The sequence below is a fragment of the Buteo buteo genome, chromosome 12 (assembly GCF_964188355.1).
Source record: "Buteo buteo chromosome 12, bButBut1.hap1.1, whole genome shotgun sequence".
Classification (NCBI taxonomy): Eukaryota; Metazoa; Chordata; class Aves; order Accipitriformes; family Accipitridae; genus Buteo; species Buteo buteo.
In genome coordinates, this window is record NC_134182.1 from 1383533 (window position 1) to 1399485 (window position 15953).

A 15953-nucleotide genomic window follows, 5' to 3' on the forward strand; every position below is an offset into this window, starting at 1 on the left:
CAAGTGCTTCTAGAAACTAGCAGCAAGCAGCCTGGCACTTAACCTGATTTTCACTTTAGTGTGGGGTTTTTTTCCCTTAAAATGCAACAATTACAATTATTAAGGCTGCCAACTAGAGAGGATCCAATAACTGAATCATAATTCTGATTTTACGGTCAACAGCCTTGACCACCTAATGGAATTCATTTGACATACTAACTTCTGTAGGTAACAAACCAGAACTCACGCCTCTGACTTCTCTGCTCCCAAAAACAGGCTTCTGAGGAGAAATAACCTTGCTGTTAACTCCTTATAACACAAAAATACTCACTCGGTTTTTGTGTGCATTCACCGAAGCGTAGCGGACCGTTCCTCGAAAACCAGCAACATTGCGAGGCTGAAGGGAGACAACAGAAAATATCAGAGACAGAGCAAATTACTAAATCCCCTGTGCAGCTAACTCCTGAGAACCTCTCGTCTATACTGTTATTCCATATGTACCCAAGGGATACAAAGCTCTTACTGCCTTCATCTGCTCTAGCAGCCAGCTAAACAGACAGCATTCTCCAAGTCTGCATTTCTAGAAAAGCTTATTTTACAGAGAGGGCAAGGTGGTTACAGTGATAGGTTAGAATAGTAATAGTCTAGGCACAGAGCTAAGAACATTATCCAAGATCGTATTTTCCTTTTTAAACTCCAGGTCAAGGGAAAAGCTAGTAAAGAAGTGCAAGTGCAAAATTGAGTAATGAATAACATGAGCTAAGCAAAGCTTGAGTGCAGCCTGGTCAGGACAAGAACGGGGATCCCCTACTCTGACACACGGTAGGTGACCATATGCGTTTGCTGACACTGATTGTCAACATCCTCTGTAACACTTAAATTAATTAAGAACTTCTGACTTTCAGAGTTCTTGCTTTTTTCCAGATTCTTCCCAGTATATCCTAAACCATGTACATTTATTTTCTCTTTCTCTGATTCTCTTGTTCTTTGGGTCCTTGGGAATTGGAGGCTTGATCTAGTGGCCTTGGGAAGAAGGCAGTCCTCTCATGACTATTCCTCCAAGCTGGAGGCTTTCTCTGTTCTGGGGGCTGAGCAACACTTCCAGCTCCTTCTACTGCTGCCTCCACAGGAACATCAGACCATGCGAGTTCACTTACTAAGGATGTCATTGTTCTGAAAAAACTGCATTTAAATAATGACATCCACCAAATCCTTTCAGCTTAGCTAGAAGCACCAGAGTTAACAGCAAAATTCACGTGGCAAAACCCGGTTCAGGTCCAGACACCTTCCATCATAAGGCTAAGCTTGGGCAAAGAACTACTACTCTTGTAGAAATTTGATCACATTAATAACAACTCTAATTTGGTAACTTGTCCCACTTAGGTAATTTGATTCATGTTGTTCCTTCAACTCTGCCTACGCTTTCAGAACTGAGCCTAAAACTCTGCACTTTTATTCCAGGGCACCCTTCTGTCAATTTAAATACGTACAATTCAGTTGCTTCTTTTTGGGTACAGGGAAGTTGCTCTGAGTTTCAGTACTCTCAGAAAGAATAAAACTTCAAATGTTTTTTAAACAAATTCACCAACACTGTGTCACTAACACAGACCTGAATGGTGTATAATGCAGCTCTTAAGTTATAGTGACTCCAAGCAAAAAAAGCTACAAGTCTATCTTATGACTTCTTTATGTTAATCAAATACTCCACAAGGAGAACCTGTATGCATATCCCATGCACTTTAAGCAGCATTTAATCTTGCAGGACACCAGCCTGAGCTGTAAGCTACTTATTTAGCAGCAGGTAATAGTCGAGAGATTATATTCATGATCATGTACTTCATTCCTCCCGGAACATACATTTAGGATTTCCACTGACAAATGATTGCAAAATATTTTTCAGAATTCCAGTGAACTCACTGACTTGAGTTCCTGAAAAGCAGAATACTGGCCACTGGAATACATCTGTTGGAATCAGCCATCACCATAAATGTCCTCTACATATTCAAAAGCAAGAGGACATTCCGCTTTTCCATCATGAGTGGAAGCTAGTGTGTTTGGATACTTTTCATGAGCCATAAAATAAGAGCGTATTGTGAACAATTCCAGTGTGCAACCCGTAATGTTTTCAGAACAAATATTGTTCAATGTTTGCAGTCCATGGGAGTTTGTCTTTCATGTCTTTCCCTACTTCAATGTCTTCAGTTATCAACTGTGTATGTACTGAACCAAGTATACCGCATGTGCTGGTTTCGGTATGGTTGGCAATGTCTCTGAAAATCTTTTTAGATCAATACTTACTATTTCTGGCAGACAGGCTATCTTTGCAGTCTTTATTTGGATCTATTCTGAAAACAACTCTAGGCAGTTTGCAAATGTATTCCCCTCCTCTTTCAGAAGCAAACCAAAAGCCCAGCCATCTTTTAACTGTGCATCTGTCCCACAGCCAACAACCAAGCCAGTCCAGCAGCTGAACCCAAAGGGGTCTCGCTCCAGTCCTCTCTCGTGTGGTACCTCAGCGAAGGGAGAGCACTGCAACTGAGCAAGACTTTGCAATTGTTTTGATAGGACGTTTAGAGATTTGAACAAAACAGGCAGATGCTAACTGTGTTAACAGCATCTTTTTCTCATAAAGGTTTCACCTCTTTTAACCTTATTTGACTGCCCTGCCAGTCACAAGGCAATTAGTCATGCCTTTTGATTGCATCACTAATCACTGCGATCAAATATTTCCATGGCTGTGGAGATACCTTGTTTTTCATCCAAACAAACAGCTCCTGCCTGAGCATTTACTGTAGCACATGCTGTACACCCAACTGTTATTGACTTTTTTTCTGAATTCATCAATTTTCCAGATGATTTCTTTACACTCCTCATTTCTTCCAGTGAACAAATTTCATACCACCACTGCATTGCCCAGCAGTGGAAAAGAGCCTGGATAAAGCATCTTTGCTGTCCAGACCGGTCCACATTTGAAACAGAACTGAAATTTTAACAGTTAGGAGCTTCAGACTCTGGAATCATATATAACCCAACTGATTTGAATCCCCAAAATTATAAGAAGGTAATAAGCTAGCAGGCTGAAATACAATTTTAAACTATACATGATTTATTTTTAAATTTTTCTACATCAGTATTACTATCAAAAATCTTACTAAGGCTAAAGTATATCTCATCCTGCATTCAGATTGTGTCTAGCACAAAGCTAAAGTAACTTATTACACAGAGCTGTCAGGGAGATGACAGAGATATGAAGTATATTGCGTTGTGTTAGAACCTGTTTTAAAATGACTTTTAGCTTGGGAGAATGTGTTAGATCGCTACCACAGAGCAAAAATTATACTCTGCGTTCCTTTTAATGTATTAGCAATGTACACTACTTCACAAAGACAGATTTAGGTAACAAAATCCTGTATGAAGTGGATGCATTGTTCCAAACTGTGCTCTTTTGCACCCATCAGCTTTTCATCATTCTCCAGTTCAAACACTCATGATCATTTGTATTTTAAGTGTCAACAGTGTCTCCTTTACAATTCACATGAAATCTGCCTTTCCTGTATATGCTCCCTCTATTTCAGGAGTGCTTGTATTACGTCATTAATCTGAATCCCTGCTCCTTACACCACGTTCATACATAGAGATTAAAATTTTTCCTCTTGCCTCACTGGTCCCTAGGTTGGTATTTTGAACGTCCCAGTTTTCATCTTCCTTCCTGAAACCTTGTATTTGGATGCCAGTACTTTCCTCCTGCCGTTTTTTATGCCTGTGGTACTCTCGGGGAACATGACCACTGGTTCCTCCCCAACTTTCTGGAAGCCTGTGGAAACACCTCATGAGATCCACCACCTCTGCCCCTGGCAGGCCTGCTGTCATCTAGGATCATTAACCCACCTCTCCTGGAAACAGGAAAAGGATTTCCAGCAGTAAGAAAATGAAAAGAAAGTTAGCACAGATCAAAGAGAAGGTGGTAAGGGGAGAGAGGAAATGCCACAGATCATGGGAAGCACTTGGAGATATATCTTGAATTGAAATGACTTGTTGGAAAAGTTGTGATAAGAAGGAAAAGTGAAAGGAAGCTTTAACTGAACTAAAAGGAAGTATCTCGGTGACTCCTAGGAATCTCCTACTTCTGTTAGTTAGGCTCATAGGGGAGATGCAGGAATATGCATCTCCACCTCTTCTGTGGAGACAAATTCTGCACCCCTTAAATGCGTTTTGACTTGCTAATTTAAACAGCAGCACTTTGTAGAATCGTTAATGACAGCAGCATATTTTATCCCAGTGGGGAGTCAGAAATGAATAGAGGAAGCTGGAGCCAAAAATGTAAGATAAGAGAACTCCCCTCCCCTTGCCTCTGAAACCACAGAAGTGACAAAATCACAGTCTCTGGCACCACCCAAATGTCTGCCAGCCCCTCAGGCAGAATCCCAAGTGTTCTAGGCCTCTGCATCATATTTAGGTAGCTGTCACGATCCTGCTGAAAAACAAACATATCATGAGGGAAAAAAGAAAACCAGGTGTAATTCGGACTTCCATATATAACAAAAGCACAAAACAAAATGAAAACCCAGAAGCATGGTGATGGCTCACTCACAACTCATAGCAGAGATGGTTACGAGCAGCGGATGGGAAGCCAACGCATCAAACACAGCCTCAAAAGAAGAGCCCAAAAGAACTGTAAAACAGAGAGAAACCCAAAGAAAAACATGATAAAAAACAACAAAATGAGAAAAAAATTAAACAGAAATGAATCAAAAAACAATTCAATATTGTATCCCTCCAGAAACCTGGGTCTCTTGTTTAGCTGTTGCCATCTCCCAGCATCCTTCCCAGGGCTGTTGGCTCATGCTGGTTTTAGTTTCATTTAGACACAAAGTGTTGAGTGAGCCTGTGTGGTTTCTGAGTGCTATGTAAAGTGGTGAGAGGGGTCCCTCTAGAGACTAACTTTGCCCTGCTCACATATCACACCTAATAGTATAAAAAAAAAGCTGAGAGCAGAGATGCATACAGCCCAACCACAGGTCAGTTGTACGGTTCTACTGTGATTTTCCTTCCTAACATTATCTGATACCTACACCTCCCTTCCTCCCCCAATCAAACTGATCTAATAACCAACAAGGGGAGCAAGTTCTAACATTAGTGCATAAGTTTCTAAAATGAAGAGAGATGTCCCCCTTAGGTTTCCACCCAAGATATTTGGCTTTTTCTGCAACCACCACCTTGCCTTCTCACCAGCAATCTCTATACAATCACTGGCTTTCCAACTTTACAGGCTTCACAGCTGCCAGCTTCAGGCATCTTCCCCTTCCCTGGTGACTGCTGTAGTGCTCCAACTAGAAATAGCAGGGTCTGGTGGGATGCAGAATGGTGGTTTGAAAGAGAGCAGAATGAAAGTCAGTGCTGCTTTCAGGCCACGTGCGCAGTCACTGTATCTTAAGATGTCAATTACGCAGTATAGAAACGTGAGGGCCACCCTGATCAGAGGCAAGAGCCAATATTATACTGCATAACCTTAAAACTCAATTCAGTAAACTGAGGAAAAGACCTTGGCTGAGAGATACTTATTCCAACAGAAATCAACTAATAAAAAGCAATCAACCCAACAGAGTGTCTTATTCGAGTCTCAGTATTCCTCTTCCCTAAAAATGTGCAAGTTCTAAGAATTCCGTAGACTGTGCGTGAAATTTAGTTTTGAGAAAGTTACTTAGTAGTCTCCCACTATTCCTTCCAAAGCAAAAGACCTGAAGGAGGTGAGTTAAAATGCCATCTTTCCTTCTTTACTTTCGGAGAATTCAAGATTTCCAATGGATTTTAACATCAGAAAAGTCCAGGGTAATAATTTTGTCTTTCTGAATAGCATGCACCAACCATCTCATTGTGCGGTTCCTGTGCCAGAATATGTGCTCTAGATGAGGATGCCTTTCTCACATTAGAAACAGGGCTAAGAATGAGCATTTTTAAATCAAAAGCTTATTTCAGCTGTAATCCTATTTTTCAATTATCATTCGATTTTTATCAAGAGAATTTTGGCCTCAGAGCTGCACTTGTTTCTTACATGCACGGTCCCATTGGGGAACAAGTAGCACAGAATATCCCCATGGAAAGCATGGGGAGTGCTTAGTAAGACAGACAAGTTTTTCATGCACTGTAACACAGAGCAGGGGAACCACTGAAATGGCAATATTTTGGAGAGCGTTGTAGAGCATTAGTCACATCTCATTTGGGATTTACAGCTCATAATGCTTTCCTGGGGTCAGAGGGAGAAGACAGTCCTTTTCTACCAAAAAGAAGACAACAAAAGACAGTCGTGGCAATCACCGAGATGCAGCAGAGCTAAGCTCCAATCTCTCCACCCCTTGCACAGACATGAAAACCATACCTCCCTCCTTCCAGACTACACCCTCACCCCTAAGCCACAGGGTGCTTTGAGATGCAAGTCTAAGAACATCCATGTTGGAAAGGATCCCTTTTGCACAGAATAATTGAATATTTATTACCAAGAGAGAGAAAGTGCATGACAGGCACTCTGTAACCTGGCAGCAAATGCACTTACCTGATGGAGGGGAGACTTGACCTGCAATCCAACTCAACATTCACTTGCCCAGGGAGTGAAGCCCCTGTTCCCTCACCACCAGACACAGTAACAGTTTTCTGTTCCCTCTCTGTAGTCCAGTGGGAAGAATAATCAGAGCTTCAAGTGGAACAGCATCAACTGGAAGGAATGACACACTCAGACATACTGTATCCCCCCTGCAGCTTGGCAGTAAAGGCACTCGGAAATGGAAAATGGGATCTCAGTTCCCTGCAGGCATATATGGGATTTGAGCCTGAGTTGTCCTTCCTTTTCCCTCACCCCTGTAGCACAAGACCTCTAACCAGAGCGCTGCTACACAGAAGAAAACCACCAACAACCTGATATAGATGATCTGAGGTCACGCTCACTGAACCAGGGCTTGCAGGGGAGGAAAGCAGAGAAACAGCTAGTTATAACAAGATACAAGAGTCCCTGCTTGCTAATAGATTTTCAAATCCACCAGCTAGTCTGCTTTTAATACATTAATTTCAATTGCACTGGCTTTCAGTAGTTGTAATGTTTTAAACCAGAATGTGAACTTGCTTCTCAAGTCCAAATTTGCTACTCCAACAGTGAAAGTAGCAATGAGAACCTTTACATAATTTTCACGATGATCTGTTTTATAACTAACCCATTCCCAGAGAAATGGCATTTCTATAATATATTAAATGTGCAATATTTTTAAAGACATAGGTCCATTTTTTCTTTTCCCCACCTCTGTGTGAACCAGTGTGACTATGCTGTGCTTTCAGCCTTTTCTCCAATCACCTTTTTACAATACAAAGTTTGAGACAAAAATCATAACCCTTCCTAAGCTAATATAGTACTCTGAGTACTGCAGGTCCACAAATCTGTTTATTCTACTGCAAAATGTTCATCTCCTACATAACATTACCGCTTTACATATATTTCAAGTACAAAGTAAGTATAAAAGCTACTGGGCTTCTATGCTTGATTATTTGGGGGTCTTACGAGGTAGGATTTAATATCCTTTGTGTTATAGCTCATTTTCCAGTGGGGGGAGAACTATTTAGTAGAAAAACATACCATACTCTCCTCTTCTAATACCTTGTTCACTGCAGCGAAGTTTATTTTTAACACTATGCACAAACATTTGGAAAATAAATACCTTTTTCTCAATTAGCTGACAAATTTCTGCAGCCTTCATCATGCTCGTCTGAACAGGCTATGCACTGTCCTGCCTACAACATCTTCTTTCTGCCCACTGACTCACAGAGCCGCCCTCGCACATGTACAGTATCTACAGCAAGGCACTGCAAACTACTGCAGTGCAGTCTGAGCCACGAGGAGATCGAGATGTAATCAATGGGCTGCAGCTGACTAAGCTAAAAAAATGCTTGCTGAGCATAACGGCCCAGATCCTGCAATGGGAGAGAGATTCCAGGAAAAACATAGCCTCTCCTCTATTTTCAAATAAATAATTAAGACCAAGCTGCTAAACCCTCGACCACTTTCAATTAATATTTGTGGAGCCACAGGGAATATATTTCTGAAGGCAGGGTGTCACAGGCAGAGAAAAAGTACAATGCTTTCTGCACTGCACGCTAGTTACAAAACTAGCAGACCTGAACAAACACCAGTAATGATCAAGGAGTTATTGTCCAAAACCTGACCTACATTAGCACAGAAGACCTTCATAACTCAGAACACCTCCACTATACAAGCATATGCTGTTCATCATATTATCTGTATAACAATGTTCATGTCTATTTTCCCTTCCAAGTTCAAATTTTCTTCTCAGCCTTAGTTCTCTGTATCAAACATGTTCTGCTAGTCCAGCTCTCTGCTATAAAAATTAATGCAAGATAAAAGTTTTAACTTGTGCACTTTCTATAGAAGATAATTCCACAATTTAACAAACCCCAACTTTTCAATTCATTCCCCAGTTGTTTAGTTCTGTTGTCCTAAGATGCGCATCAACACTGACCGCTTATACTGCTACATGGCAAAGATGGGTTGTACAACCAGGACATCACAGTGAACAAAACTGCTCATGTCTTTATCTGAACCATGGCAGGAGACTGCATCTAGATGAAATAATAGTTAAATCCCTAAAATGGTCTCTGCATCCTGTAATATCAAATTTGTTATGAAAGGTCTTGGGATTCACCCCAAAATGGATGTTTTCATGGGAGGGAAAAAACCAACCAAACCCAACCAAAACCACAAACAGAAAACTCAACTTGTTTCTCAAAAGAGTACCCTCTGCATCTGAAAGCACTTATTAACTAGAGCTGAACTAACAGATACCCTCCATAAGCCATCTCTCCTTAAGCAGATCTCCAAGCCTTCCATGACTGAGAAACACGTGGCTTGAACTACTGCCCACTTGAAACCCACTTGGATGGAAACCCTTGTGCTGATAACAAAGTATTTGACACATGAGCATAACCATATACAAAATTATGCTTCCTTGCCACTGAAGTTGTATAATAGCACAAATCCTGGGAAGATCCCATGGATAAAAAGGTACTGTGGGGTGTGGGAGGGTGCAGAACGTAAGCTTGAAAAACAAGGACAGTGGCCTTGGATGAGGCAATGGGATTGCTTTAGGTATTTAGGGAAGGAAAAACTGCTTCCTATGTATCAGTAGTCTGGACAAAGGTCAGATTGGTCCAACACAACACTCCCCAACCTACTTGTATTTCCCGATTTTCTCCTCCAACGTGGCAAAAATGAGGTGCAAATGTTCTGCAGGAACACAATTGATATAGAAGAAAACACCAGTTCTTTCTTTCACCTCCATTTTTTAAATGTTTCTAAACAGATTTTATATTTACCCATTCCACAACTGCTGCTAGCATCACACTATGACCAACACAAAGAGAAAGGCTCTTTGCAAGAACAAGGTCAATAGATGCTCAGTCCACCACAGATCTGCCTAGTTTTCTCTCAGGTATGCTATGAGAACTCTGAAAAGCCACACCCATCTAATCAAGGGTTACAACAGTGATCTCTGATTTGTCCTGTATTCCCTTCCTGATGCCTTCTAATGTTTGAGCACCTTCTTGAAAGCTGTTGAGTATCAAACCCATGTTTTCATGAAGCTATTCCATAACACCAAGGTCTTATCAGTGATACCTGTCAGCTCAGAGGCCACTATCATATATGTGAAATTAGAACTGTTCTCCCCGCCAAACACACACCATGAGCATCACCTTTTATCTACACAATTTCACCTGCCAGTTTATAGCCCCCCCACTATTTTCTATAGCTGGCCCTTACTTTACCACAGCACACTCTGTCCCATTGCTGCTATTTAGACCAGTCTCTGACCTGCACGCATGTGCTGTATTACTCTTCCCAATGCATGCTGACTACCTGCGGCAGCAAGTGATGCCTCATGAATAAATGCATCCCTTTATAGGTTTAAATTTATCACTGAGTATCTTGCTCCTATGTAACCAAAGAGAACAGAGGCGCTCTCATTCAATTCTCAAGGCTTCACAGTATTTTACAGACTTTTATAAAATTACTTTTATTCACCTTCTTGCTCAGGTTATAATCACAATCTTTTCGATCCCTCTTCACGAGAGTTTGTCATTACTGTCTTCTGAATACTGTTTAGATCTGCAATACGTTCTTTGAAACCGGATGGGTGATATCTTATGCATCATCAACTGTCACCTCATCTAGATTTGTATAAAGGCACTAAAAAAGGTTTTGTAGCTTTCATCATCCTATTCCATATGGACTATAACAGTTGCATCACTGGCTTGATGCATCTCATCTGGTAACCTGCCTCCAGTTCTAAAGAAGGTGCTTCTGGATATCCTACAGGTAGGGTACATGTAGTCGGGCAGATGCAGTCCCCTTGCTTTCTGTTTAATCTGGCATGTGCATTACTAATTTTTAAAAGGTATAATGTTGGTTCAGACCCCATGCACCAGAATGAATACTTGAAACTCTCCTGAAGAACAACATCAGTAGAAATGTGGCTAGCTGGGATGTAAATAGGAAAAGTCTACACAGCTTTTCTAAGGGAAAGTAGCGCATCACCAACAGTGTTCTCTGCAACATTTGTGCATATAGACAAAGGCAACCTAGCCTATATAGCACATCTGAATTTTCAAAAACGTCAGTCCCTGAGAAAGTCCACACTCTAAGAAATTACACTGCAAAAGACAATGCTTCTCTCATTTGAGTGGTGGCAATTACAGTTGTCCATTAAAGAGGCAACAAACTCTTAAATACCTGCACACGACAAGAACTTTATGATACAACCTGGTCAAAGTTGTGTTTTCAGTTTCCCCTCTGCTATTACATTATTTGTCATATCATAGACAAGAATGTTTCGAGATCAGCCAAATTCAGAACCCAATTTCCTTTAGATCAAAGTTTAACTGTGAGATTCTTGATGTTTAACAAAAACTTTGGCATGAAAAGCATGAAAATGTTGATTTAATTTTTTCCTCTATTTATGATATTTGTAAGCAGCACAGTAAATAGCCAACTAACACAGCTGTAACAGTTGTGACAGCAATTAGCAAAACAAGGGTGCAAAGGGGCCCAGAAACTTTGCTTGGGACAGTGCGGGCCTGACAGGCTGCAACGATGGTGGTGATGGGCCATGGGGCTTGGTCCCCAGCATGGGCTGACGCAATTATCTTTAGCACACTGGAGACCTGAACCCAGAAAAAGCCCCAAAGGGAGGATGTGGCCATCCTCACTGGGCTGCAGAGAGCACCCGGTGCCTCTGCAGTGGCCTCATTTCTAAGAGTACTCTGGGTGAGGTGTGGAGTTGCTAGGTGAAGGAGCTGTGGTGAGGTGGGAAAGGAGGTGAGCAGACTGCGTAGCATCAGGGAGGGTGAACAAGAGATCGACACAATCTTCACAGAGCCTCTGAAAGCGAAAATCATGAATGTTGCAATGCAAGGAAAAAGGGACAACTGGCAGTTATGCCCAAAGGACCAACAGATGAAGACTCCCAAAAGGAGGGAAGCTAGCAGCAGAAGGGAGGCTCCTGCTCCAGATGCTCCAGATTTAGTAACCTGGGAACTGGTGAGGAGGAACAAGACCTGTCAGGTCTTGTTGACCTGAACCAAATGCTCATACCAAGAAGCAAAGGTGAGTGATGGTCACTGAAGACTCCTTCCTGCAGGAAATGGAAGCCCCATCTACTGGCCTGACTTGATGTCTCAAGAGCTTTGTGGCTTGTTGGGGGCCTGGATATGGGACGATAAGGACAGATTGCCAAGGTTTGTGTGGCCCTCTGACTATTAACCCTTGCTGCTCATTCATGGGAGCACCAAAAGCACCTGTTTTTCAAGGGCTGACCTTGAGTATACTAAGAGTGACTACAGATTTGGGGGCATGGGGGGCCGGGTGCTGTCCTCCTAAATCCTGCCAGTGATTGGGAAAAACTTAGGTAGAAGTGGATGCATCCTGCAAATCAACACCTAGCTATCAAAGACAGGGCTTTGGCTTCTATAACCATGGGTCCCTCTTTAAGGAAAAAGGACTGCTGGTGAAAGAAGGGACCCATCTGGCAAGAGCATCTTTGCGAAGGCTTTGCATCTAGGGTTGCTACCCTAGTGAGGAGGGCTTAAAGCAGGTACAATGAGAGAGGATTACCATAACCTGAAGAGAAATGGAAGAACAAAGGCTGTGAGGAGGTGCCATGGTTGAGGATGATACAAGCTCTCATGTCTCTCCTGGGAAAGCAGCACAACTAGTGGCCCACCTCAGATGCCTGTCCACAAACACCTACACACGCGAAACAAACAGGAGGAGTTAGTGGTCCATGTGCCATTGCAAAACTATGATCTCACTGGGATTACAGAGCCTTGGTGGGACAGCTCGCATGGCTTGAGTGCTGCAATCAATGGAAAGAAGGACTGGGTAGGCAAGGAGGTGTGTTTGCACAAGAGTGGCTTGAATGTATGAAGCTCTCCTTGGAGCAGGTGATGAGGAGACAGTAACTACTGATGAGTAAGTGATCAGCACCAACTAACACAGGTAACATAATGCTAAGCATCTGCTACTGACTGCCAGATCAGGAAGAAAAAGTAGATGGAAGCCTTCTTAGACAACTGAAGGAAGCCTTGCAATTGCAAGCCTTGGTACTCACAAGGGGTCTTGAATAATTCTGCCTGGAGAGGCAATATGGCAGGGTGAAGCAATCCAGGAGTTTTCTGGTGAACATTGAGCAGAACCAGAAAAACAAGAAATGAAGGTTCAGAGTTACAAAAAAAGGACAACACTGAACAGGAGCACAGTTTCTTCTCTCCAGCATTAGGTCATTCACCCAAAGTTTGGAAGTCTCAGGTTCAGTAACCTCCTCTCCTACAGGAGTTCCTGTGTTCTCACCTGACAGCAGAGTACCACAAACATTGTATATTTAAGCCACAGGCAGAATGGGAGCAGTCATATTGCGATCTCTCTCATTGAAGCTTTATAGCTTTGCACAAAATCAAGACATATTCCCTGGAAAATGGACCTCAGGAGTCTCACAGCCCTGGAGATGGCCCTGTTTACTGTGACTAAGTAATTTTTCCACTATCTGTTTCAGTAAATATGTAAGTATTGAGCACCAAAATGTTTTACTAAGGGTAATGGACCAGGAATACTTTGTGAATTATCAGTGACAGTGCTCCCTTGAGAAATGCGAAATCCCAGGTCAAACATACCCTGCTGAATACAGATCACAGATCTTAACCAGTACCTGCAACCTTTCAAACAGGAGAAGGTGGGGCTTGGAGGGGCAGGAGGGAGCAGTGAAGAAATCAGCATCTCCTCTAGCAGTTTTGTCAAGCCGCCTGTCTTTTCCTTCATTTCCCTGTCCTCACAAGTGTTTGAAAACAAAACCCTCTGGAAAGATTAAATTCTTTCGCACTAGCAGTCTGTCCTGTTTATCATAATAGCCAGAGTCCCTTCTGCTAGCCAGGATGTTCAGTCTGACCCCAATGCCAGAAATGCTGATGGTAGCCAAAGTAACAGCCTTCAGCCAGGCCCTAAGCAGTTCTCAACACACAGCGGACACCAAATGGCTACATGACTGATGCACATCTGCTCTACCTGTCCAAAGGAGTAACTACCAAAGACTGACTTCTACAGCCCTCAGGGGAATATCAAGTAATGAGACTGCTGAGAACAGCCAAGTTCCCCTGATTGCAAACAGAGGGGAAAATTGTTACTGATGCTTCCTTACACACAATCTGGCCCCAACCATCTTCTGTCTTTATAGTGCAATATGAGTTTCTACAGACTGTTATCCAGGAGATTTTTGCAACATCTGGCAAGGGGCAAGTGGTAGAGGGGTGAGACTGTTCCCATGAAAGCAAATCTGTGCAACAACAGCTTTTTTTCCAAAAAGTAGCATTTCTGCTAATATTAGCATCCCACATAAGGTAGAACAGTTTTGTTTTCCTAGAAGCACAGAATAAATTCAGATTCAGAATAAATTTGGATTTCGTTAAGCTAAGTGGCCCATAACTTTATAAATGCTGAGCAATCAAGTTGAACTGTCAACTAGCTATCCTCTGTAAAAGGAGGTTACATACAAACCAAATACATACTACTCATCAGAAGCTTAGCAGAATAACAGCTCCCTAGGTAAAAGCTACTGTGGTAACCCTTGAAAGAGGGTCTGGAAAGCCAGAGTGGTAACAGCTGACAATGGAGGAACTAATGCTCCATGAAGATCATGGAGAGTAGAAATGATCCCACCTCAAAGCTTTAATCAACCTCTAGAAAATCAGAACGAGACCTTTTAGTGACAGTCTATGCTATCTGCCTACTAAGGAGCTCCTTGCCTTTTCACATAAGAAATGCATGCTCTTTGGCATCAGTGAATTGCACATAAAAAGTAAATACATAAAATCAGTGCCAACACAGCTTTCTAGAGGATTTTGCTCCACAGAATCACTGGCTTTTCCCTTTTTCAAAATCAAACTTGTTTTCAAAAAAACAAGAAAAGTGACCAAAAATAAGAAGGCAAAAGGTAAGTAAAAAAACCAAAATAAGACCAAAGCATCCTAAAGGCCAGGCCCATTATCTGCATTACTAGCAAGTCATTCAGAGTCTTTCTGAAAAGCTGACAAACAAGACTGAGGTTATGAATTTCAGAGGATGTGAAAACAGCAAATACTTTTTATGGTATTATTCATGAAGTATGACAATGCTTCTGAAACTGTAGGAAACTGCACAGAACCTACTTGAGCAGAAAATGTTTGTTAATAAATGAATATGATTGACAGCAAAATTCAGACATGCTTCCAGAAGAAGTGAGCTCCTTCCCCTACCTATCTTGTGTATTGTACCTCAGAACCAAATCACAAAAAACCTAGGCTCAAGATGATCATGTTATAAATTTGGGAATTGTATTCTTCATGGATGAAGGAACTGAAAGAGAATGGAGGAAGAAGAATCTACCTTATTGGCTTGAAATAATCTCTTTGGTGAAATAAAAGATAAAGTTCTTAATTAAAAAAAGAAAAAAAAAACACAAAAAAATCTCATTTCACTTTTTGTCATACTGCCCTTCACCCCCATCTCCTTCCTAATCCTCAGTGCATTATTTGGGCACCAGTGACACCGTGCTTCTCTAGGCAAATGTCTCAGTCCAGTAAGTGGGACTCAACAGTGGTATCAGGCAGCAGGGACACAAAAGGATCGAAAAGCCTGGTGACTATAACAGAATGTTAAAAGGGATTCAAGTAAATAAGTATTTTTTTTATTGTATCATTGTTGTCAAGAAGCCTCACCACCTGAAGTGTGGCATGGCAGAATAGGTACATTAGGTATATGAGACTTTACCCCATCTGATCCTCCTACATCCCAAACAAACCAAGACCTTTTACCACTTTCAGCAGAGCATACTCCCACCCCTCTGGAGATTCCCACGTCTTTTTTCAGGAAAAGATTATGTGTCATTAGTCCTTCTAAAAGACCCATCTGTGACAAGCAAGCAGCCAACCACCAGAGTTAAGACCAACTTTCTCAGAGTCTTGCGTCCTAACAAAGCCCCACCTCACCCATATCAACCCAAGCAGGACACAACTTGCGAGAAACAGCTGAAGAATCTTTTGCTCTAAAAAATGTCAAGGCTGGATGTGGTGCTGTTTCCAAAAACAGGGCCTGGGAGTATTCTCTATGGATGTAGCAAAATAAAAGCAAAGTAATTTTAAATTAGTGGGAGAAAGGAAGAAAAGACAGGATCCAAAAGAATAGACATCTGGAAAAATTAGCTTCTTTAATTGTAAAGAAAGAACAGTATTCAAACAATGGGACTTGAAATACAGACATAAAACATAGTTGCTTCACTGAAGCAATGAAGAAATTTTGCAGAAAACCAAATGCCAGTTTCAATCCATAATGGGCTTGAATTCTGACTGCAGAAAGAGGAAAGGAGTGGGGCTGCATTTTGAAAACAGCAATATGG

At 41.7% G+C, this 15953-nt stretch overlaps 1 protein-coding gene across 3 annotated transcripts in view; it reads right to left on the reverse strand.

Annotated features, from left to right (window-relative positions):
* TTBK1 (tau tubulin kinase 1) overlaps positions 1-15953 on the reverse strand; it is a 102797-nt gene that overhangs the window by 57907 nt on the left and 28937 nt on the right. The window contains exons 2-3 of one of the 3 annotated variants that reach the window (XM_075042391.1): positions 4571-4651; positions 311-376 (exon numbers count right to left, since the gene is read on the reverse strand). Coding sequence is in view for 1 of the 3 variants with exons in the window: in XM_075042390.1 (XP_074898491.1) it covers positions 311-376 (66 nt within the window). In the remaining 2 variants the exon portion in view is untranslated. Of the gene's footprint in view, positions 1-306; positions 773-4570; positions 4652-15953 lie in introns of those variants that run through there. The other 2 variants (XM_075042390.1, XM_075042392.1) reach the window with 2 other exon arrangements.